This window comes from Aristolochia californica, unplaced genomic scaffold (assembly GCF_029961685.1).
Source record: "Aristolochia californica isolate CCGP_79_NKW_82.1479 unplaced genomic scaffold, dmAriCali1.0.hap1 SCAF_13, whole genome shotgun sequence".
Lineage (NCBI taxonomy): Eukaryota > Viridiplantae > Streptophyta > Magnoliopsida > Piperales > Aristolochiaceae > Aristolochia > Aristolochia californica.
This window is the reverse complement of record NW_027181804.1, coordinates 12657028-12680500: the sequence shown is the minus strand read 5'-3', so window position 1 is coordinate 12680500 and position 23473 is coordinate 12657028. Positions and strand designations below refer to the sequence as shown.

The following is a 23473-nucleotide window of genomic DNA, read 5'->3' as shown; positions in this document are numbered from 1 at the left end:
ATAGATAAAATATTACAAAAATGCCCCTTTGGCCTATTAATTCTTTAAATAAAATAAAATAAAATAAAATAAAGAAAAACAATTAATTGGACTCTAAATAACTTAATAATGTTATTGCGTGCATAACATAACCCTCCCTCTGAAGCTCTATTTATAGATTTATGAAACTATTATATTACAATAATACCCTTGAACTTCGGGTTTAGGGTTTTAACCCTAGAACTTTAATTTAATTACATCAATGCCATCTCTATGAGATGACCCTTTATTTACCATCTTGCCATCAATGTATGTGGGCCTATGGGCCTTCTCTTTGATATGTGGGCCTTGAATTCGTCTTCTATATCTCTTGGATGCATGATTCTTACTTGGTCTTATGGGTTTGGGCCCATCTTTTAATACACTTGGATATGTGGGCCTTCCTTGGTCGTGTGAGATTGGGCCATATCTTCCAACAATATGCAGCTTTTGACAACAATGGAGAATCCTTGGAATGATGCATTGAGGATGATGAGCTCAGCAACCCAACACTCTCGAGATGCTAATAATGTCTATATAAGAGGTGATCACTTTTCTGCTCAGTAGCTTTCCCTAAAGGCCCGAGAGGAATTTTTAGTTGCAGAGGAATTGAATGGACAGGCAGCTATATAAATTTTATATATTCATAACCATAAACATGGCATGCCTTCATCTGAAGCTATTTTTGCACTCAAAGACCCTCTTCACAAGATTGAAACTAACATGCCTTGTATTCATTATGTACCAATGCTTTCTCCGACCCATCAAGATGGAGTGAGTATGTCTTCTTCATCAAAATCTGTTGTGTGTCCTGACATGAAGGAAGAGCCTCAAGCGGTAAAGAGACAGCAACAACGGCTCATTCAGACCAACTCATCCTCTAAAAACTAGCAACGTGAAAGCCAGTGTTAAGGTCCCTTGCCATGGATCAAGTCACCCGACGATGTTATGCACGCAATAACATTATTATTTTAGTTGTTTTATTTAATTTACTTTATTTTATTTCAGTTTTAGGCCATAGGGGTATTTTTGGAATTATTTATTAATAGGGATATTTTTGGAATATTTTATTCATAGGGATATTTCTGTAATATTTTATTAAACCCTAACAGGGTGAACCCTATTTAAAGGGTAAGAGTAATGAGAAATGAAAGCATTGAAGTATTAAGAATTAGGTTAAATCTAGCGTAAAGAGGCTTAGAGTTCTCCTCAACGAGCTCTAGGGTTATCAAACTTCCCTTTGGCTTGATCTTCGTTTTCGTCTTCCACATGTCTTCCTACTACCCCTACGGTAATGCTTGAAATACCCGTAACCCGTGGCAGACCCCAGATCCTCCCAAAGAATCCACGTGTCAGATCCGGGACCGTAACAACTGGTATTAGAGCGGAAACACGATGAGCCAAGCAGACCCATGGATGGCGATGCACAGACAAATCAGAGAAATGGCTGCAGTAGGTATTGCAGCGGAAAGAATACAAAAATGGCGTGCGAACTGGGTGAAGTATTTTTTTCCAACGATGCAACAAGAGGTAGTCGATCGAGAAACAGTCTCGGACGGGAAAATGGCTACCAAATTAAACACTTCATCTCGTCTACCAGCGGAAGCCTCTGTGGAAGTTTTGGGGACAATCTCAGATCCGGATGCGCAGAGAGGCTTGGCTCACAAAAAATCAAGATTTCCGCGCATGGAAATCTAAAGCCGAACGACGACAACGATTTGGGAAAATCGGAGGGGTTTTCTGCTATCACATCGTCGGCGTTGGTCAAATTGGGGGAGACCTTAAATCCGAAATCACACCAATACGACTCACGGCAAGCAGAACACCATCCCGAACTGGAGAAGGATTATCTTCCCGCGACTATTCCGACTGGGACACAAGCGGCGAAACCCCAAAGGGCTGCCATTCGCCACCGGACACGGAGGAGGCTCCGTCGGTGCCGTTGGAAACATGTCCGGTGAATGGGATTCCGGCCACCACCTCCCACTCGCAATCCCCCTCTCGGCAAAATAGAGGGAACCCAATTTCCAAATTGGGTGGGGTAAGTTTCGACAACCTCATTTTTCCATTCAATCTTGCGGTCAGATGACCAAATTCGTGCTGTTGTGTGATGAAGTCTCTGCAATGCAAGAGACATTTTTTTGGGGGATTACCGGAAGGAGAATAAAAATTGAATGGTGGCTGTTTTATTTTTCTGTTGTCGTGAACCTCAGCGTGGCTCAGAAATTTTTTTGGGGGGGACTTTGTTTTTCTGTGGAGGAGCACAAAAATGTTCAATTTTTTGTTAAGCATGAGCAAAAGCTGGATTGTGGTGGTGGGTACCTGAAGTTGCTAAGCAGTGATTTGGATCCAAAGACTTTGGTGAATGACCTTAGCAGTGATGGCTTCAAAGCAATCTGGATGTTGGACCCAGGAATAAAACATGAGGAAGGTTATTTTGTATATGATAGTGGTACAGAGAATAATGTGTGGGTTCAACAAGCTGACTGCAGACCATATATTGGGGAAGTATGGCCTGGACAAGGTGTTTTCCCTGATTTTACACAAGAAAAAGTTTGTTCATGGTGGGCAAAGTTGGTTAAAGACTTCATTGCAAATGGTGTTGATGGTATATGGAATGATATGAATGAGCCTGCTATTTTTAAGACTGTCACTAAAACAATGCCTGAGAGTAACGTTCACAGAGGAGATGCTGATTTTGGTGGTTTTCAAGATCACTCACATCATCTTAATGTTTATGGTTTGTTGATGGCAAGGTCAACATATGAAGGAATGAAGATTGTTACAAGTGAAAAGCGTCCCTTTGTTCACACTAGAGCTGGATTTGTAGGTAGTCAAAGGTATGCTACAACATGGACTGGAGACAATCTATCACACTGGGACCACTTACATATGAGTTTATCCATGGTACTTTTGTTGTGTCTCAGTGGTCAACCATTATCAGGACCCGATATTGGTGGTTTTGCTGCGAATGCAACACCTAAATTATTTGGAAGATGGATGGTCTTAGGTGCTTTGTTTTCTTTCTGTTGTGGGCATTCTGAAAGTGGCATTGCTGACCATGAGCCCTGGTCTTTTGGAGAAGAATGTGCAGAAGTATGTCGTCTGGCATTATTGAGACGCTACCGCTTCCTGCCACACTTATATACTCTTTTTTTTATGGCTCATACCAAGGGTAATCCCGTTCCAGATCCTACATTCTTTGCAAATCCAACAGATCCAAATTTGAGGAAAATTGAAAATTCCTTTCTACTTAGTCCACTTTTAATATGTTCCAGCACTACACCTGAGAAAGGATCGCATCAACTCCTACAGCAGTTTCCTAGGGGCATTTGGATGAGTTTTGATTTTGATGACCCACATCCTGACTTACCCACTCTACAGTTGCAAGATGAAACTGGGAGAGCAGAAGGTCTCTTTGAAGATGATGGGGATGGATATGGATTTAGTAAAGGAGAATATCTCTTCACATATTATGTTGCTGACCTACAATCCTTAGTTGTCACAGTAAAGGTTTCCAAAGTTGAAGGATCATGGACAAGGCCCGAGAGGCACTTACATGTACATTTATTGCTAGGTGGAGGTGCCAAGCTTGATGCACTGGGAACTGATGGAAAGGTGATTCATATAAGGATGCCTTCAGAAAATGAAGTGAGTGACCTCATAGCCAGTAGCAAAAAGCAGTACGAAACACTTTTAGAAAACGCCACAAATATTCCAGCTGTAGAAGAACAAGCAAGCCAGAAGGGTGACGAGTTTGAGGATATAGACGGGGATGAGGATGAAGATGATGCAGTTGCTATTCCACCTACAGTTGCTGCTCGTGCTCCAGGTTTGGGACAACAACTATTTTATGGCCAAGGTCCTTCCGCTAATACAGTGCTTAATGGAATGATGCAATTTCAAATTGCTGCTGCTGTTGCAGTCAGCATGGTGGTCTCCGTTCATCACTCTGCTATGACTCTGGAACTTCATAACCAATTTCATCAGAAATGGCTTCCAACAGCAGCGGTAGAGATCTCAAATACCATGGACTGTACGTATGATGAGCTGTTCGCTGTAATTCAGGACAGTGAACAACAACTTGGGCTGTCTGGAATTTTGAGAAGGACAACCTGGTTGGATTCATGCAATGTTGGGGTTTCTGCTGATGTTGGGGATGAGGGAAACCCATGCCATCTTCCTAGTGCAGTAAAGTTACTTGCCGATTCAGTTCTCCCAACCATACCACGTCACCGTGCTGATCCTGTTGTCCGTTATGGTTTCAGGCCTCTGCGTGTGTCCAGGTGCAGCCACTGGAGGGGGTATGTGGGGTTGAGTCTACTCCTTCCCAAGGGGCTGGTCATGATGTTATTGCTGCCATGCTGGCAATGGCTAGGCAGTGCCACTTCGCCAATGGGGGGCCGCCGTGAGGGGTTGTTGTACACCACTCTAGGACTGAGGGAGGACAGCTTTGTTGTAGGGCGAGATGTAGCGACATTCGGCACGCCTACCTACAACTAAAAAAAAAAAAAAAGTTGGCGTCCAGAAGAGGGGTCGTGCACCGGACCGGGTTCCTGAACCGAGTCAACCCAGGTTAACTCAGACCGGGCCAAAAAAAAAAAAAAAAAAAAGAAAAAAAGCGTCTTGAAGGGGGGTCATAGCTATCGCGGATGCTACTTCGGCACTGGTGGCGAGTCGGCATACCGACACTACTTCCGAGCTTGAGGACAATCTCGTCTTCCAAGGGGGGTGTAATGTTATGCACGCAATAACATTATTATTTTAGTTATTTTATTTAATTTACTTTATTTTATTTCAGTTTTAGGCCATAGGGGTATTTTTGGAATTATTTATTAATAGGGATATTTTTGGAATATTTTATTCATAGGGATATTTCTGTAATATTTTATTAAACCCTAACAGGGTGAACCCTATTTAAGGGGTAAGAGTAATGAGAAATGAAAGCATTGAAGTATTAAGAATTAGGTTAAATCTAGCGTAAAGAGGCTTGAGTTCTCCTCAACGAGCTCTAGGGTTATCAAGCTTCCCTTTGGCTTGATCTTCGTTTTCGTCTTCCACATGTCTTCCTACTACCCCTACGGTAATGCTTGGAATACCCGTAACCCGTGGCAGACCCCAGATCCTCCCAAAGAATCCGCGTGTCAGATCCGGGACCGTAACAGATGATCTCCTCTTGGTTCCAGATTAGAATACGTCCTTGAGGAAGGCTTGGGATTTTTGGAACACCCTATTGCTGAGGATAACCAAGCTTTCGAAGGAAGCTTGCACCTTGGACCTCGTTGGGAGAGAGAATCTGATCTCTGAACTAAAACTATTGATCAATGCTTAAATCCCATTCAAGTACCCGTCCTCCATATATGAGAGGATTAGGGTTGACGTACATAGCAAAGGCCAAGCAAAAGCCCACGAAATTAAGGAGAATTACATCTAAACCTGCAAATTGCATAATTTAACCCCGACGTCTACTAATTACTCTACCTGCTATGGAGTCCATAACATCACACCCCCCCCGCGTTCCTGGCTAAAGAGCTTGTCCTCAAGCTCAAAGTTGGAGTAGAGGACCCGGAATGCTTCTAACGGTTCCCAAGAGGCTTCAATAGGTTCCGTCTATGCTCAATGGACTAAAATCTCGCATGAACCATGGACTCGACCGGCTTGTAAAACATGAGTTGGAGTGGGTAGAACACAACCATCCTCTAACGGTGGCAAGGGTGTGTGCAGCATAGGTGAGTCGCCCTTGAACGGCTTCAAAAGTGAGACATGGAAGACATCATGAATCTTGGCATTCATGGGAAATTTCAGCCGATAAGCCACGCTGCCAACACGATCCAAAATCTGGAATGAGCCATAGAATTTTGGTGAGAGTTTGTGATGTTTTGAGGTTGTAAGTGAAAGTTGGCGGTAAGGTTGAAGGCGAAGCTAGACATAGTCCCCAGGAGCATAAGAGAGGTCACGATGACCTTTGTCATATGTGTGTTTCATTGTAGCCTAAGCTTGCTGCAAGTGAGCTTTGACCTGGTCGAGCATACGATCACGTTCCCCCAAAGCCTGGTCTAGAGCAGCCACGCGAGAAGAGCCAGCCACATACGATAAGAGACGAGGGGGGTAATGACCATAAACCACACTGAAAGGTGTAGTCTGGAGGGCTGTGTGGTAGGAGGTATTGTAACAAAACTCTGCCCAAGCAAGCCAACGGACCCAACTTTTGGGATTATCCCCCACAAAGCAACGCAAATACATCTCAATGGTCTGATTGACCACCTCCGTTTGTCCATCTGTCTGAGGGTGGTATGCTGAAGAGAAAGCCAATTTGGTGTCATGTAAATTGAAAAGATCCTTCCAAAAGGTATTAGTGAACATTGCGTCTCTGTCACTGGTAATGGACTCCAGTAAGCCATGTAGGTGGACAATCTGGTCCATTAAAATCTGAGCCATGTGGGTCGCCGTGTAAGGATACGACAGAGGAAGGAAGTGGCCATATTTGGAGAATCGATCCACCACTACCAATATAATATATTTACTGGAGGACTTTGGGAGTCCATCAATAAAATCCATTGAAACATCTGCCCATACCTGAGAAGGGAGCTGGAGAGGCTGAAGCAGGCCTACTGGGCTTAATGATTCGGTTTTGTTCCTTTGGCAGACTTGACACGTCGACACATATTCAGTCACCATGAGTTTCATTCCTTGCCAATAGATGTCACGACTGTGCCGAAAATGTCTTTTGTTGGCCTTCATGAGTGTTGTCGTGATATGTAGATATGTTGGTGTTGAGTAGGGCTGAAGTAGGATGTAGATAAATCTGATTCTTGTACAGTATGAGTTGGTCTTGGATGGTCCAGTTGTTGTCCATGGTTTGCTGCTCAATGCTGTGAAATAGGTCTATGAGCTCAGGAGTGCTGAATTTCATCCCGAAGGGAATCCAGCAAAAGGAACCGTGGTTGACTGATTGCATGTAGTTGTGTCTCCGACACCTCCCGACAGGATAAGGCATCGGCCCCCTTGTTTATTTTTCCCGGTTTATATTTCACCTAAAAATTGAAGCCCATCAATTTACTAAGCCAATGTTGTTGGGGAGAAGTGGTTATACGTTGGTCCAATAGATACTTCAAGCTCCAGTGGTCTGTGCGGATAACGAAGTGTCAACCCCAAAGATAGGGCCGCCAATGCTGAATGGCTTTGGCTAAGCCGATAAGTTCCCATTCATACGCGGCTAATTTGTGGTGGTGTGGGGCTAGGTGCCTGCTCAAATATGCAATGGGATGGCCTTGTTGTTGTAAGACAGTACCAATGCCGCCTCCGAAAGCATCACATTCTATAATAAACGGTTCTTCAAAATTGGGAAGTTGGAGCACCGAAGTTATGGCTAAGGTGTGGTTCAACTGATCAAAAGAGGAGGCAGTGGCATCAGACCAAGTGAAGGTGTGACACTTCAGTAAACTCGTGAGCTGGCCATAGTCGCGAATGAACTTCTGATAGTACCTGGCCAGGCCTAAGAATCCTCGTAAGGTAGTGACTGAATGTGGAGGGGGCCAGTCAACGACTGCCTGAATTTTTCTACTGCCAGCCTTAACTCCGAAGGCTGAGATGACATGTCCCAGATAAGCCACCTCGGTGGTACCCAAGGAGCACTTGGATTGTTTTAGAAATAAATCATGTGAATGCAGGAGATTCAAGACATGGTGCAAATGCTGAATATGGTCGTCCCAATGCTTGCTATATATCAAAATATTATCAAAGAAACCAGAACATACTTCTGTCAGAGAGGGCGAAATACCTCATTCATAAGGGCCTGAAATGCGGATGGGGCATTGGAAAGCCCAAATGGCATGACTAGGAATTCGAAGTGGCCATGATGTGTGTAGAAGGTCGTCTTCTCCATATCGGCAGGGTGGACCCGAATCTGGTGGTACCTGAATCTCAAATCCAGTTTAGTAAAGAATTTTGCCCCATGTAATTCGTCCAAGAGTTCATCCACCACTGGTATGGGAAATTTATCCTTGATTGTATGAGCATTCAGCTCTCTATAGTCAACACAAAAACACCAAGCGTTGTCATGTTTTCTCACTAATAACACTGGTGAAGAAAATGGAGACCGGCTGGTCTGAATAATGCCTTGCGCTAACATAGTCTGACATTGCCGCTCAATTTCATCTTTTTGCAAATGGGGGTAGCAAATGGGCGCACCACTACTGGCTCAATGCCCTTTTTTAAATGAATCTAATGGTCATAGACTCAGATAGGTGGAAGGGCTGCTAGCTTCTGAAATAAATCAGCAAATTCTGTGATGAGGGAGTTTAACTTACAGTGGTCTGAGTCCATAACTTGGAGATGCTGGAGAGTGCAAGGGGATGGTGCATGAGCCCCATGAAGGATAATGGGTTGCTGGTCAGATGTAAAACTCATAGTGAGGGACTTGAAATCCCATAAAATTGGACATAATTGTTGCAGCCATATAATACCCAAAACCAAGTCAAACCCTGCCAGTGGAATGACCAAGAAATCCGCCACAAATGTGTTGCCTTCAATAACAAAAGGTGTTGCTGAACAAATTCCAGCACTAGAAATCTTGTCCTCATTGGCTATCGAGACCGAAATGCCAGAGTTTTGGTGAATCGACAACCCTAGTTGTTGTGCTGCTGGTTGGCTGATGAAGTTATGGGTGCTACCCGAATCAACTAATGCGAGCAACATGAGGTGTTGTAGGCCAGCACGGACATGCATCATGTTAGTACTGTGCAACCCCGTCATAGCATGGAAGGAAATTGATGGTTCTTCCATCTCGGGCTCCTCCACTTCCTCATGTGGTGTGGTATCCTCGGAATCATCCACCTCTAACCAAAACAGACGTTTACATAGGTGCCCAGGCAGGTATTGCTCATCACAATTGTAACAGAGCCCTTTCGCCCTCCTCTGTTCCATCTCTAGGCGGGAAAGGCGGCGAATGAATTGTGCCGGTGGTGTTAACTTGTGTGCCTCCGATGGTTGAGAGGTATTTTGGCTATTGCGCAGAGGAGAGGTAGTGGTGTGCGGTGCACCAGTGTTCACACGGCCTTGCCATGGAGGCCTACGCCCCAGAGACTCTTTCAAAACCCTCTGCTTGGCGTCCAGGGTACGGGCCAGATTCATAGCATGTGCTAAGTCCGGTGGGTCATGTAATTCCACTTCTAGGCAAAGTGCTTCCATTAGTCCAGCAGTAAATAAATGAACATACTGAGTAGGACGTACATATCTACTGGCTTGTGCCAGCTGTTCCTGAAATTGTTTATGATAAACCTCTATGGAACCGGTTTGTTTTAGGTTGACCAAATCTCCCAGAGGGTTACTTTGGGCTGGGGGACCCAACCTCAACAAGTAATAATCCTTAAAAATATCACAATCGTGGATATGGTTTTCAGAGTCAAATTGATGGTACCATAGCTGTGCTTCGTTGAGCATGTGGGAGGCAGCTAAGGGAACCCTGTCATCTGCTTGTGTTCTTTGATTCCAAAAAAATTGTTCACATCGATGTAATCATATCAAAGGGTCGGAGGACCCATCATAAGTTGGAAAATCTAGTTTGGTAGACCTGGGAATGGTGGAGTTGCTTGGGTCGTGGACCCCCCTGGGATATGATGTGTTGGACGCAAAGGAGGCAGTGTAGATGGATGGGGTGGGGGGTGTTGGTCGGAAGGCTGGTTGGAACTGACCGGAATTGCAGAATCCCAAACAATCAACTCGCCGATGCAAAGACTGAATTGATGAATAGTTTCCCGAAGCTCCATAAAATCAGTTCGGAGTGCGGCGTTTTGAGTCTGTGCTTCAATCCGAACTTCATCCGGTTGATTGCTCCAATCGGTGGGAGAAGAAACACCGATGGTGGTCTTGTCTGATACCACATTGTTAAGCTCCCTTGTCATGGATCGAGTCACCCGACGATCTCCTCTTGGTTCCAGATTGGAATACGTCCTTGAGGAAGGCTTGGGATTTTTGGAACGCCCTATTGCTGAGGATAACCAAGCTTTCGAAGGAAACTTGCACCTTGGACCTCGTTGGGAGAGAGAATCCGATCTCTGAACTAAAACTATTGATCAATGCTTAAATCCCATTCAAGCACCCATCCTCCATATATGAGAGGATTAGGGCTGACGTACATAGCAAAGGCCAAGCAAAGGCCCACGAAATTAAGAAGAATTACATCTAAACCTGCAAAGTGCATAAACCTGGAAATTACATAATTCAACCCTGGTGTCTACTAATTAGTCTACCTGCTATGGAGTCCATAACAACCAGCACCTTTCTCTAGCATTTGTATTGAGTGCCCGACTTATTAATGCCCAGTGGGAGATTCTAGTCTAGTGGACCGACACTAAACCAACAACAACTACAGATAAACCCTTCATGGGTACAACGCCACCTCCACCTCCGTTCTTACCTCTAGTGATAGAGGGGCACATTATTCTCTCTCCAGCTGCAGTTTTGCAAGCACGACAAATTCATAACAGGTGGGAGGTTCTCGTCTAGTGGGTTGACACAGATAAAGCGACTGCCATCTGGGAAGATGTGGAGACATTCCCCCAAGCCTACCCTGCCTTCGAGATTGAGGACAATCTCTTTCTCCAAGGGAGGAGTGATGTTATGGACTCAATAGTTGGTTGAGTCATTTAGGGGCGTCGTGGTTGAGTCATGGAGTTATTCAGCTAATTGCTTTTCTTTCAATTTGCTTTTACTTCATTTTTATTTCAATTGATGAGTTAGTATGTCGTAGGGGCATTATTGTAATTCTTCTCTTAAACTCTTGTTGGTGTCAACCCTACTTAAGGGGGAAAGGAAATGAGAAAAGGGAAGTCTTGATTTAACCTAAACAACGATTTGGATTTCTCTACAAAGAGCTCTAGGGTGTGCGTTCTCTTCAACGAACCTAAGGATGTGCGTTCTCCTCAATGAACCTAGGGTTTCAAGTTCCCTTTCGAACTTTGTTTTCACCTCCTCCTCCTCCTTCTCCCCTGCGAATCGTTGTGTGAGATCCGGGACCGTAACATAAGATAACTGGGCTCTGTCTTTTCTTCAAAGTAATTTTGATGGTATCCTTTCCATCATATCAAAAATTTACTCTACCAGGTGTATAAACTTCTCCTATCTTGGCCATAATACTAATATATGATCACAAAATAACCAATTTAACCATCCATCCAATTTCAGATTTATCACCAAGGTGGGTCCCACTCACAAAATTATGGTTAGGGTACGAAAACAGGATATGCACACTTCAACAATCTAATAACCATAATTCACAACTATTAGGGTTTTAATCATCATCGAGAAGAAGTTAGAGTTGTAGCCCGAGAGAGGTTAGAGAAAACACCTGTAAGTGTGGGTGATTTCTCTTTTGAATTATTTCATCTTTATAGTGGATTATTGTAGCAGTGGAAGACAGGACGTAGTCTCACCTTGAGGCGAATCTATATAAATTTTATTGTTTTTCGTGTTTGCTTTTATTTTCTTCTGAGATCATTATTATTGTTCTCGTTAGTTTGGAATTAGGGCGTCTAATTCCTAACAGTTTTCTTTTAAAATGGCAAGATTATGTAGTAGAATGCTCCCGACAACGATCTACTGCTCTGATACCATGTAAAAATCCAAATTTGGGTGAAAGATGATGAGGAAATTGAGAAAAAAAGGATAAAGGAAAAGAAGAAATTTCCAAAGAGCCTAAAAGGATTTGTTGGGAACTATGCACGAATTCCCAAACTAGACTTCTTAAATAGGTATTTTGAGTTATAAATTACAAAAATACCCCTATACACTTAATAAACCTTAATATCCTTATCTCTCCCTAACTACACATCCTATGTACATGAATGAAATTTTAACCATTGATATAATTTAACATACAGACAAGATTACATAAAAATTAACCACTGAAGTGGTAAAATAACTAAAATACCCCTGGATATATTTTTTTAATAAAACAAAAATCAAACAAAAACATACTAGACAAGCATATGACGTTAGTATCACCATGAACTTGGTTGGAGAAAAGTAGGGAAGGAAAAGAATAGTACACAATAAGCTTTTGTGTGTCCGCATAAATCTTTACAATTTGTGCCTGGATTTGCATTTCTTGTTATGGGATGTTAAAAATGCAACGGTATCATAAAATAAATTAAAGGAAAAAAGATCAATAGTCATGTAGACTTTGATAATGAAGCACTACTTCAATGAAAACACTAATGAGTAAATAATGGGTAATTAAGTGATTAACTTCTGTTTATTATTAGAAATTCTTTGAATACCGTCCTCGTAGATTTCCTACTTAAATGTATTATCCTATGTCTTATATATTTAAATACTTCATTGTGACAAAATCTATCTTTGAATAATTTTAATAAAAATAAAATTATAGAAACCCCAACTAAAATTTAAAAATAAGTTGTATTACCGACATGTAATAGATAATGGTTGGTATAAGTTGAATTTGGACGAGGTTTTTAAAACTTACATCCTACCAAAACTCGTCACAAATTTGGAAATCCAACCCTATCTCTACTCTGTATCCATTTTTCTTGAAGATGAGTTTTAGGTCAAATTTATGAGATAAAAAAATAATATATTGGAAGTTACACAAAACTACAAAAATTTATTATAACAATCAAGTGGAGTTCAGGCTAAGGGGCTGATGGTTGGGGATGATAAAAACTAGCGGCTGCATTTTTGTACCTGGTTTTTAATTATTTATTATTTATTACCTTATCCTGTGGCAGGAGGTTAAACTTGCGGGGACCAGTTTAACCTAATCCTTGCAAACTTCCTGGTATTGTGTATCAAGCGAGATATACTGAATCTTACTGTAGGAGATATAATCCATACAGGAGGTCTATCCGTTGATATAAGAGAATGTATGGGTCAGTACAAACCCATACATGTCGGATTTCAGGGGTCTGTTTGGAACATTATAAAAGAAAAAAAAATAATAAGAATTTAACTGTTATTATTTTTAAGAAAAGTTAATAAAAATAAGATAATAATTAAATTCTCTTTCTCACAAACTATGTTTTAGAATAATAATAATTAAATTATTTTTATTTTTTTTCGGAGGTTTAGACCGTATTCCAATCGACGAGGCAACGGAGGAACGACTGTGGGCAGTGGCTTATATCCGTTATTGTAGCCAAAACAAAGCCTACTTGTCAGTCTCAGGCTTTTATTAATCGCGTGCAATCCAGCGGATCGTCGTGCATGGCCTAGCACTTTCCGCGCTCCGGTTCGGGCCCGTTCCCCCTGTCCTCGCCGCCTCCATGAACAACCAAAGCATCTCAAAACCCCTGTTTATTCTCCTCTACAGTCTAGGGTTTCTGCAACGTCACCACCACAACCTCTCGCGCCTCTCCTCTTTCTTCTTCTCTCCCGTTTGAAATTTGAATCCGCTCCGATTTCTGCCGTAATGAATCCATTTATTTAGTTGAGAAGGTTTTACTCTAGTTGTTTTGTTTTTTGTTGGTTTATCGGATTGATGTTGCTTGTTTGATCGCGGGCAATCGTCGGAGATGGACGGTGGAAGTTCGGTCCCGAACTCGAACGCAGGCGTGAATGCCAACGCTCCACCGCCGTTTCTGAGCAAGACTTATGATATGGTGGAGGATCCATCAACGGACTCGATCGTCTCGTGGAGCCCTAGTAATAATAGTTTTATTGTTTGGAACCCGCCGGAGTTCGCTCGAGACCTTTTGCCCAAGTATTTCAAGCATAATAACTTCTCTAGTTTCGTCAGACAACTGAATACATATGTAAGTGCTTATTTCTGTTTTATTTTATTTTATTTTATTTTGATTCCACAGAGTGAACTGTGAAGTATTTATCCTTATTTCGATTAATTTATGTTGGGGTTTATGTCGGTGAGTGACATGGCTGAAGATGGCTAAAATCGCTTTTGCTAGGACGTAGGTGTTTTTGGTCTTTTTCGAACCAAATCATAATGTGAAAAAATAGAATAGCAGAAAAGGTGTTGCTGTTTTGGAATTGACTAGGCATGATGGTTGGGAGCACAGGCTTGATTGGTTCTTCAGAATAGATTGCAGTTGGTGATCCATGGTCACTTTTGAAAGCTCGACTTTTGCAGCTGATTCTACTTGGGAGCACAGTAGACAGCCATGCTTCCTTGATGGATATCATGTGTCAATTTTCATTGTCTATGTGGCTCCCTGTGGAATGTGTTTGGGATTATCAAGATAGGATGCTTTTATAGTAAAATAATGAAAAATCTATTAGAACCAAGGACAGTTTTGATAATGAGGTTGTCTATCAACTTGTTTGAGGATGTTGTATATGCTGATATATGATGCAACATTGTCAGGGAGGTCATGGAGTTCGTTGTAAGAGCTATCTGATCACAATTCTAACTCAGTTGGTGATATATACTTAGTTTTTCACTGTACATGTAAGCAAATTAGGGGCATTGCTTGCCTGCTTTTATGAGGCTGGGATTTTTTTCATTCTACTGTTTGTCATGCAAAGGTTTGCCTGATCCGTGAGAGAAAGGCCCTGTAGGTAGAGTACATTTGACATGCTGTAAGAGTTTAATATTTTTAAGGTTTTTTTGTTGGATTATTTGGTCTGATTACCTGCAAGCAGACTTGTTAATACTTCTGTCTGGTGTTTAACTATTACGGAAGTGTTACCTAGCAGAATGCATTTTTCACTTGCATATGATTCATTATATATTAGAAATGCAAAGGGTGAAATAAAAGCAAAAAGCTGTAATGTTCAAAATTCCCAAAAAATTAGAGAAGTAATAGGGCTGAAAGACATAGAGTGAGCATATTAATGGTAATGAGATGCCACAGACTTTCGACTCCATGGTGTAACTTGCACACCCTCCTCCCCACCTTCAAGACCGTGGGCAGCCTTGCTGTTGGAAATGGTCGGTGTAGTGATTTCTAGAATGACTGGCGGATCAGATCCATACGGCTCAACGCCTCCTATCCAGAACTATTTAGCCTCATCAGCCGGCTTTCTATCTCAATGGCCGACTCTTGGGACCAGAATCATTGCTGAAATCTCCATCCCCGTCATGGCCTGATTGATTCAGAATCCCATGATATTTTTGCCTCCTTGCTGATCTTAGCAACATCAAAATCAGAAATCACCTTGAAGATAGGATGATTTGGAGACTTGCTGACAGTGGCATCTTTTTTGTTGCCTTTGCCTACCTTCATATTTCTGGTTCGTCGGGCAATCATGAGCCGCATCCCTCACCTATTGCTTGACGCTTATCTGCCCCTCCAAAAGTCAGTTTTTTTCATCTAGAGTGTGCTTCACAATAAAATCTTGATTGTGGACAATCTCCGGAGAAGAGACAACTTTGGTCCTTGCCTCACATGCTCCTTCTGCAATGCTGCTAATGAGAGTGTCTCTCATGTCCTTCTGCACTGCCGCTTTGCCTAGAAGAGATGTGGATTCGGCTTCTCGATATGATTGGTCTTCAAGTGTGCCTTCCACATGATCTCCATAGTACCTACTGCTTACTCTTGGGCTCTTCCATCGTGAAGATGGGTAAGCTTCTCCTCTCGGCATGCCTTGCCTATATCCCCTGGGGCCTCTTGAAAGAGCGTATTAAGTGGCAATTCTTCCTCAGATTTTCCGATGCCAACGATGTCTCCAGCCGCATCACTGGCTAGATCTCCACTTGGATACACTCATGAATAGGAGTACAACTTTGGTGGCCTTCCCCTTGGCAGTCGCTGGTGGGCTTTTGCCCAGATTTCTGGACCCTCCCAACACCCCTACTATGTAGGAATGGAATCCACTGCTACCTGGTATGTTGACTCTGAATTTTGATGGAGTGCTTTTGGCAATCCAGGACCTTCTAGTTTTGGTGGTGTCATCCGTATTGTGATGGTGCCACCTTGATCTCCGACTCTATTCCTATGGGTATTTTTTACTCCATCTTTGCCAAGCTTATGACACTCCTTTAGGGCCTTATCATCTTCCGCGATCACATGTTTTTTTTTTTTGAGAAAAAAATTCAAATTGATCTTCCGAGATCACTTAGAATCCTCTCATCATTGTAGGCAACTTCAGCGTGGTGATTAGTTGGTGCTCTTCCTCCTCAGAACCCCCTTGGTGTCACTTGGCTACCTTTCTTGAAATCAGCCAACTCTGTGGCCGACTCTCTTGCCAAAATTGTAGCATCCCTGCAATCTCTTTTTGAAATCGGAATGCTTCTTTAATTATATTCTTTTATGCTTTTGCATTAATTAAGCTCATTAGTTTCAAAAAAAAAAAAAAAATGGTAATGAGATGTTTGTTTTAAACTGAAGGAAAGAAATAGCCATTGCGGATAGTGTTTTGCTGGCCCATCAGTTGGTTCACACAAATGTAAGTGTGTTATTTTTTAACTTTGTGATGTGTAACCATACTGCCTTACTTTTCACTTAGATGGATGATCTGAAGGCTTTGTCAGCTATAACCATTAACATTGTCATGATCTTGGGGATTTTTGAATTAGAAATGTTTGTTCTTGGATTGTTAATTGAGGATTTCTCTAGGAAGTGGTTTTAAATTGGCCTTAGTAACCTAAGGCCGTTTGGTCTAGTGGTATTCTCTTTACATCAGGTGTGTCAAGTCGCGAGTTCAAATCGTACCACGCCCTCTCAAAAAAAAAAAAAAAATTGGCCATAGTACAGATGTTCAGCAAAAGTTGTTGCATTGGTTGCTTATTCTCCTCAGTTGTCTTTAGCTGACTTGAGGGGTGTCTTGTGGTAATTCGAGCCTGATGGTGTTTCAGGTCTTTGATTCTCAATGACATAAATTATTTTACTTTGACATTATTCAGATTGCTGAGAATTTATCAATGTGGTTTCCTAGTTCTTTGGTTTTTTATAGAAGTCTATTCTTGTTCATGGGGGCAGTTGTTATATACTGCAACGCTGTGTCCTGTTTTGGGTGGGAATGCTATCCTTGTAATCTTCTGTTGATCTCTAATGGATGTAAATGCTGCTGCAGATGCTATGGAGGGAGTGTTTCATTGCTTAACTCTAATGTGAATTGTTGCTTCAGAGGTTTCTTTCATCTAGTTTTCGATTTTGTCCATTTTATGCTTTTCTTGCTAGATCTCTTCTTTAAGTGTGAACATGACGTATCGCTTGATTTTTTATCTTCCCGAATATTGTTATGCTTGTGTTGTTAGAAATCTTCTCTGATCTACGGATATGCTTCTCATTTGATTTGTAAGCTTTCGAACTAGACAGAAATTGGTCATATTGAAACTAATTTTGCATTCCATGACGAAGTTCACAGAATTTGGTTTTGTTGAACTCAGAGGCTCATACTATCTATTGATTTCTTTTTCTTCTCTAAATCTAATTTTCTTTGTTTCACAAGTGTTACTTGTAGTAGCTGGAAAGGAAGCTCTGATGAGCTTGAGGATGAATATGTCAATAGGCTTGAAAAGGGCTAACAGAGTACCAGATGTATGGGTATTAATTTCAGCAGAAATTGGATGTTGTTATTAATTTGTGTTTGAATCATTCTTATATTGTCAGTGCTAAAGATATACTGGCAATAAATGAAGACAACTTTTCATATAATTATGCACTTTTTTTCTTCTATTATTTTCTACTTGATCTCTTGTGGTGATGAATTGATGCCATCATTCATAATTAAGGTGTGATGAACGGTGTTGTTGGTTCTTGTTTGGCAGGGTTTCAGGAAAGTTGACCCAGATCGCTGGGAATTTGCAAATGAAGGCTTTCTAAGAGGGCAGAAACACTTGCTGAAGAGTATTAATCGGAGAAAGCCCAGCCATGCACTTAGTCAACCACAACAGCCTCAAGGGCAAAGCCCTTCAGTTGGTGCTTGTGTGGAAGTGGGAAAATTTGGGCTTGAAGAAGAAATTGAAAGGCTGAAGAGGGACAAGAATGTGCTAATGCAGGAATTGGTGCGGCTGAGGCAACAACAACAAGCTACTGACCACCAGCTCCAAACACTAGGGCAGCGTCTCCAGGGAATGGAACAACGCCAGCAACAAATGATGTCCTTCTTGGCTAAGGCAATGCAGAGCCCTGGATTTTTGGCACAATTAGTTCAGCAAAATGACAGCAATAGACGCATTGCTGGAGTAAACAAAAAACGGAGGCTGCCCAGACAAGAAGATAATTTGGAAGGTCAGTGTGATCCTGCTGATGGGCAGATTGTTAAATATCAGCCGCTGATGAATGAAGCAGCCAAGGCCATGCTCATGCAGATACTGAAGTTAGATCCTTCTCCCAGGCTTGAACCAACAAGCACCTCTGAGGGTTTTCTGATTGACAATGTTCCATCTTCTGAAGCATTACAAAGTGGAAGTTCTTCTAGTAGGATATCAGGAGTAACACTTTCTGAAGTATCCCAAAGTACTGGTGTCTCGTACCTACCTGTTTCGTCTGGGTTATCTAGTACAATTCGCCCATCTGCTGCCATATCTGAGATTCAATCTGCATATGCCATGTCAGACATGGTGACAACACCTCAAGCATCAGAGATAAACAGCTCAATCATAAAAATGGTGGAACCTGTACTTCCAGCCCCTCCTGAAGTTTCTATTCCTGAATTTGCTCAATTACAAGAAATGTTGCCAGAGGCAAATGTCATGGAGGTTCTAAATGAAAATTTTGTGGTTCCTGATATTGATCCAATGTCTGTGCCAGTGGAAAATTTTGGCGTAGATACCCATAGGGATAACATATTGGATGATGATGGGCTGCAAAAGTATGATCTTCCTAGCATTAATGATGTTTTTTGGGAGCAGTTTCTTTCTGCAAGCCCCATATCTGGAGATGCGGAAGAGGTTGAGTCCAGTAGCCAAGTTGGTAACAAGACACAAGAGGGAGATGTGATGTCTGGACAGGAAAATGGATGGAGTAACACGCAGCATGTACACCACATCACCGAACAAATGGGGCTTCTTACGTCGGAAAGTAAAGGCTGACTAATGTATCTACCTTGTAAAGTTCTTTCTTGTTCTCTCAAGGCAAAAATCACAAACACTCACTGTATCTTTTCCTCTTATCAGAGCGCAGAGCCTCCTCCTTCCTTACATCTTGCCTCAAGTATTTTGTATCTGGGCATGAGTTGAGTTGTTAGTAATTCTCATGGTCTCTGGCTTTTGGAACCATAGCTATAGAACTGATGTTATTTTTATCTCCAATCTTCCATATTCATGTTAACAGCCAATTTGTGCTTCTTATGTTTTGATGCTGTACTCGTTGATTGAGCTTCTCACTCAAGATCAAGTTCAAGTTCATTAGATATACTACAGTACACCCTGGGTTACCGACCAGTTACCGGTCGGTTCCTTGTTTTTACTTAGCCAGAATGGCTTACTATTTGGCACATACCGTGCAGTAGCCAGAAATCGCCCTTGCCAGAATCTTCTAAGCCTGAAATCGCCTTCGTTTTCGCTCCGATTTTTCCCTTCATTTTTCGATGATCTATTTGATGGTGGAAGGTTGAATTTATAGTTTTTTGCTTCAGAATTTTTTTGCTTTTGCCTTTTAAAGTAATGGTCCTAAAAAACGTGGACGGGTATTTTTTACTTTTTCTTTATTTCTATTTTTACCTTTGCAATATTTGTCGGTGGCATCGAAAGTAAGGGTATTTTGGTCTTTTCATGTCGTGACGTCATTTTTGTTGACGTAGAAGCATCTTCTTTTCTGTCATCACGATGATGTAAGATTTTTTACAACGATCAACATCGTTAGCTGACGTATTGTAGACATTTTTATTGCAAAAGGAGGTCTTCGGCAAAGATCTTCTTCTCGCAAAAGTTGTAGAAGTGTTTTTCACCAAACGCTTCTTGAGCAATCTCGCAAAAATTATTCTTTGTGCTTTTAGTGCCCAAAAAATTTTCCTAGTCGAAGTTTCTTTTCGATTTCTTCAAGGGCTTTCTGAATAAGAGAGGGAGTCTCCTTGAAACTTTTAGATACAATTGTCAATGGGATGAACGCGTTGTAGACGAAAGCTTTCTTCTTTAGGATCAGTTTCTGAAGATACTGAACAAGATCCTAATGCCAATAGCTTGATGATAACACCATTTTGATTCAGGGCAATCCTTTGTAATTGGCTTGATTTTCGGGTTGATCTAGGTTAGTTCACCATCTTTTTCAAGGGTCTCAATAGTAATTATCGAAATGCCATGTAAGAACTTTTCTGGCAAAGTTACTTCAGCAATTGTTGAAACGAATTTTAGTCGAATCAACTTGCTCTTCACCACTGAACAAATGTTTTGCAAGCCTGAAATACTTCATTGACATCAATAACTTGTTGTAATTAGATTACATGAACCTCTATTTATAATAGAGGAAGGTAGTAGAGTCCAATTACAATAAAACTACTATTGTCCTAATTACACCCAAACTCTAACACTTAAAGATAAGTCCAAACATAATTAAATAACTCAATATAGATATAAAACAAACATAAAAACTAAAACTCTTCTTGGTCGTGACCCTAAGATAAAGATACTTTTGTGAGTCCTTCTTGATCTTCCAACTGATGTGATAAGGATGTCAGCTCATGGTAATCATTGTGGGTCCTACTTCTTATGGGCTTGGGCCCATCTTGTGGGCCTTCCTTGGTCGTGTGGCCCATCTTATAATAATCTTAGCTATGTGGGCCTGAACTTATCTTCCAATACTCCCCCTCAAGCTGGGGGTGAGAGAACAACATGAACTCCCAGCTTGCTGTAAATGATATATAGAATATTTTTGTATAAAATGACACATCTTCCAATATACCTTCATCTTCCAACATTCCCCCTCACATTGTTGCATCCTTCCATGAGGCCCTGCGGTATAATGTAAGTGAGAGTAAAAATCACTCCTAGCCGGTAAGTCATTGCTTCATACTCCTGTCCTAATGCTGGATGTAGGGCACACTCCATCTTTAATCGGTAGTGTGTCTATTGGCATTGCTCTGAAGTGTCCACCACCGTGTCCCTCCACAGGACAACGACTCTCAAGTGGTAGGAGTCATAAAAGTCATTACAGGGGGGGGGGGGGGGGGGGGGGGGGGTAACATAGACGTAATAATAAGTTCCTCCATCATGGTTTCCCAACCGTGATATTTTTTTACGGGGTAAAATAAATGATGATATGAGGGCACATCTTCTTCAATAATAATGTCCCCAAAGAGACATAATAGCAGTGATTTTTTTTTTTTTTTTTTGACAAGGCCTAGATAGAGCATCCTTCGTCATAGTTTTCCAACCGTGATATTTTTTTGACGGGGTAAAATAAATGATGATATGTGGACACCTCTTCTTCAATAATAATGTCCCCAAATAGACATAATAGCAGCAATATATAACATGACCATCTTCCAACACATATAACATGAATCAAATAATAAACTTTGTAAAATAACCCATGAAATAATCCGATATAAAAATTTCTTCTTAGATGCACAAGCTTCACCTTTGTGCTCCCTTTTTTCTTGAATATTCTGGTCACATAAACTTATTCACAACATATGAAATAAAATACCTCTTTCTTGTACGTCTTCTACTTCTCCCCCTTAAGCTAGGAGGTAATGACAGTGAACCCAGCTTGAACCAAATATCATAGATGTTGCAATAAGCCCAAATAACAGAGATGTATAAATAAGCCCTCAAACTAGGGAGAAAGTGAGATATTTTCTGATATATCTAGTCAAACAGTGATGCAAAACAATCGGCTTAAATTCGGATTTTCAATGTAACAGAATACCAGCATGACCTTTTATTCTTCCAATTCAAATATATATTTCAATATAGATCAGAGTGACATGAAATTTTTTCCTTCTGAAAGTAGACTTAATAAATTTCATCCAAGTATAACTTAACTTCATAAAATATAATTTTGAGTAGATAAATAATCTGATATATTTCGGACTTTGTCATCTGGCCGAACTAAATACTGTTTCTCCTGTTTTTTCTAGAATGACCATTGACTCTTTAAAGATCAATATCTCCTTCTAAAAAGATCATAATGAGGATTGGTTGAATAGGAAAGAAAATAGACTTATATATATTTCTTTTGATATATAATTCTACATATAAAGTCTCTTTATTGATAGCATAAAATACCTTGGAAGTTGAGGCTTTCTGTTGTCGTTTGTCGAACCTCTTTTTCAATCTGACCTTTGATGCTTCAAATATCGATTTCTCTTTGTAGATAAATCAGATAAAAAATTGGTTGAATAGTTAAAAGAATAGACTTACAGATATTCCTTTTGATATATATATTTCTCCATATAAAGTCTAGTTCTTGATAGCAAAACATACCTTGGAATCTAAAGATTGTTGCTACTGCACGAACCTTTTTGCAATCTGACCTTCGCTCATTCAAATATCGATATCTCTCTGTAGACAACTCCGATTGTAACAAATAGTTTTTCTTTGGAAAGTAGACTCAAATATATTTTCGTCAATATATAATTTATAATATGAAAAAATCTATATAGAGGAAAAAAATGCAAAGAAAACTACAGATATAGGGACTAAAAAAATAACTACGAACATAGACTTAGGGTTTAGGGTTTAGAGAAAAGGATCAAATTACCTCCGTGAGTTGACCAAGTCAACTCATAGAACCTGCTCTGATACCATGTTGAATTTATAAAAAAGTGAAATACTTCATTGACATCAATAACTTGTTGTAATCAGATTACATGATCCTCTATTTATAATAGAGGAAGGCAGTAGAGTCAATTTACAATAAAACTATCCTTGTCCCAATTACACCCAAACTCTAACACTTAAAGATAAGTCCTAACATAATTAAATAACTCAATATAGATAAAAGAAAAACATAACTCAAACTAAACTCTTCTAGGTCGTGACCCTAACATAAAGATACTTTTGTGAGTCCTTCTTGATCTTCCAACTGATGTGATAAGGATGCCAGCTCATGGTAATCATTGAGGGTCATACTTCTTATGGGCTTGGGCCCATCTTGTGGGCCTTCCTTGGTCGTGTGACCCATCTTATAATAATCTTAGATATGTGGGCTTGAGCTTATCTTCCAATACTTCCCCTCAAGCTGGGGGTGAGAGAACAACATGAACTCCCAACTTGCTGCAAATGATGCATATAATATTTTTGTATAAAATGGCACATCTTCCAATATGCCTTCATCTTCCAACATCCCCCCTCACGCTGTTGCGTTCTTCCATGAGGCCCTACGGCATAATGTAAGTGAGAGTAAAAATCACTCCTAGCCGGTAAGTCATTGCTTCATACTCCACTCCTAATACTAGATGAAGGGCACACTCCATCTTCTATTAGTAGTGTGTCTATGGGCATTGCTCTGACGTGTCCACCACTATGTCTCTCCACAGGACAACGACTCTCAAGTTGTAGGAGTCATAAAGGCCATTACAAGGGGGAATAACATAGATGTAATAATAAGTTCATCTGTCATGGTTTTCCAACCATGATATTTTTTGACAGGGCCTA

General features: G+C 40.9%; 2 protein-coding genes across 2 annotated transcripts; both read left to right on the top strand.

Moving 5' to 3' along the window:
• The first annotated feature begins 1536 nt into the window (after positions 1 to 1536).
• Positions 1537 to 4977, top strand: LOC137948915 (uncharacterized). The gene has a single exon (XM_068795132.1). The coding sequence runs from the start codon at positions 2104 to 2106 to the stop codon at positions 4519 to 4521; it is 2418 nt and encodes an 805-aa protein (XP_068651233.1). The 5' UTR covers positions 1537 to 2103; the 3' UTR covers positions 4522 to 4977.
• Positions 4978 to 13256: 8279 nt separating this feature from the next.
• LOC137948351 (heat stress transcription factor A-1-like) lies at positions 13257 to 19179 on the top strand. Its single transcript, XM_068794417.1, has 2 exons — positions 13257 to 13787; positions 17702 to 19179. Exons 1-2 carry the CDS (start codon positions 13548 to 13550, stop codon positions 18965 to 18967), a joined length of 1506 nt encoding a protein of 501 aa, XP_068650518.1. The 5' UTR covers positions 13257 to 13547; the 3' UTR covers positions 18968 to 19179.
• Positions 19180 to 23473: the final 4294 nt, after the last annotated feature.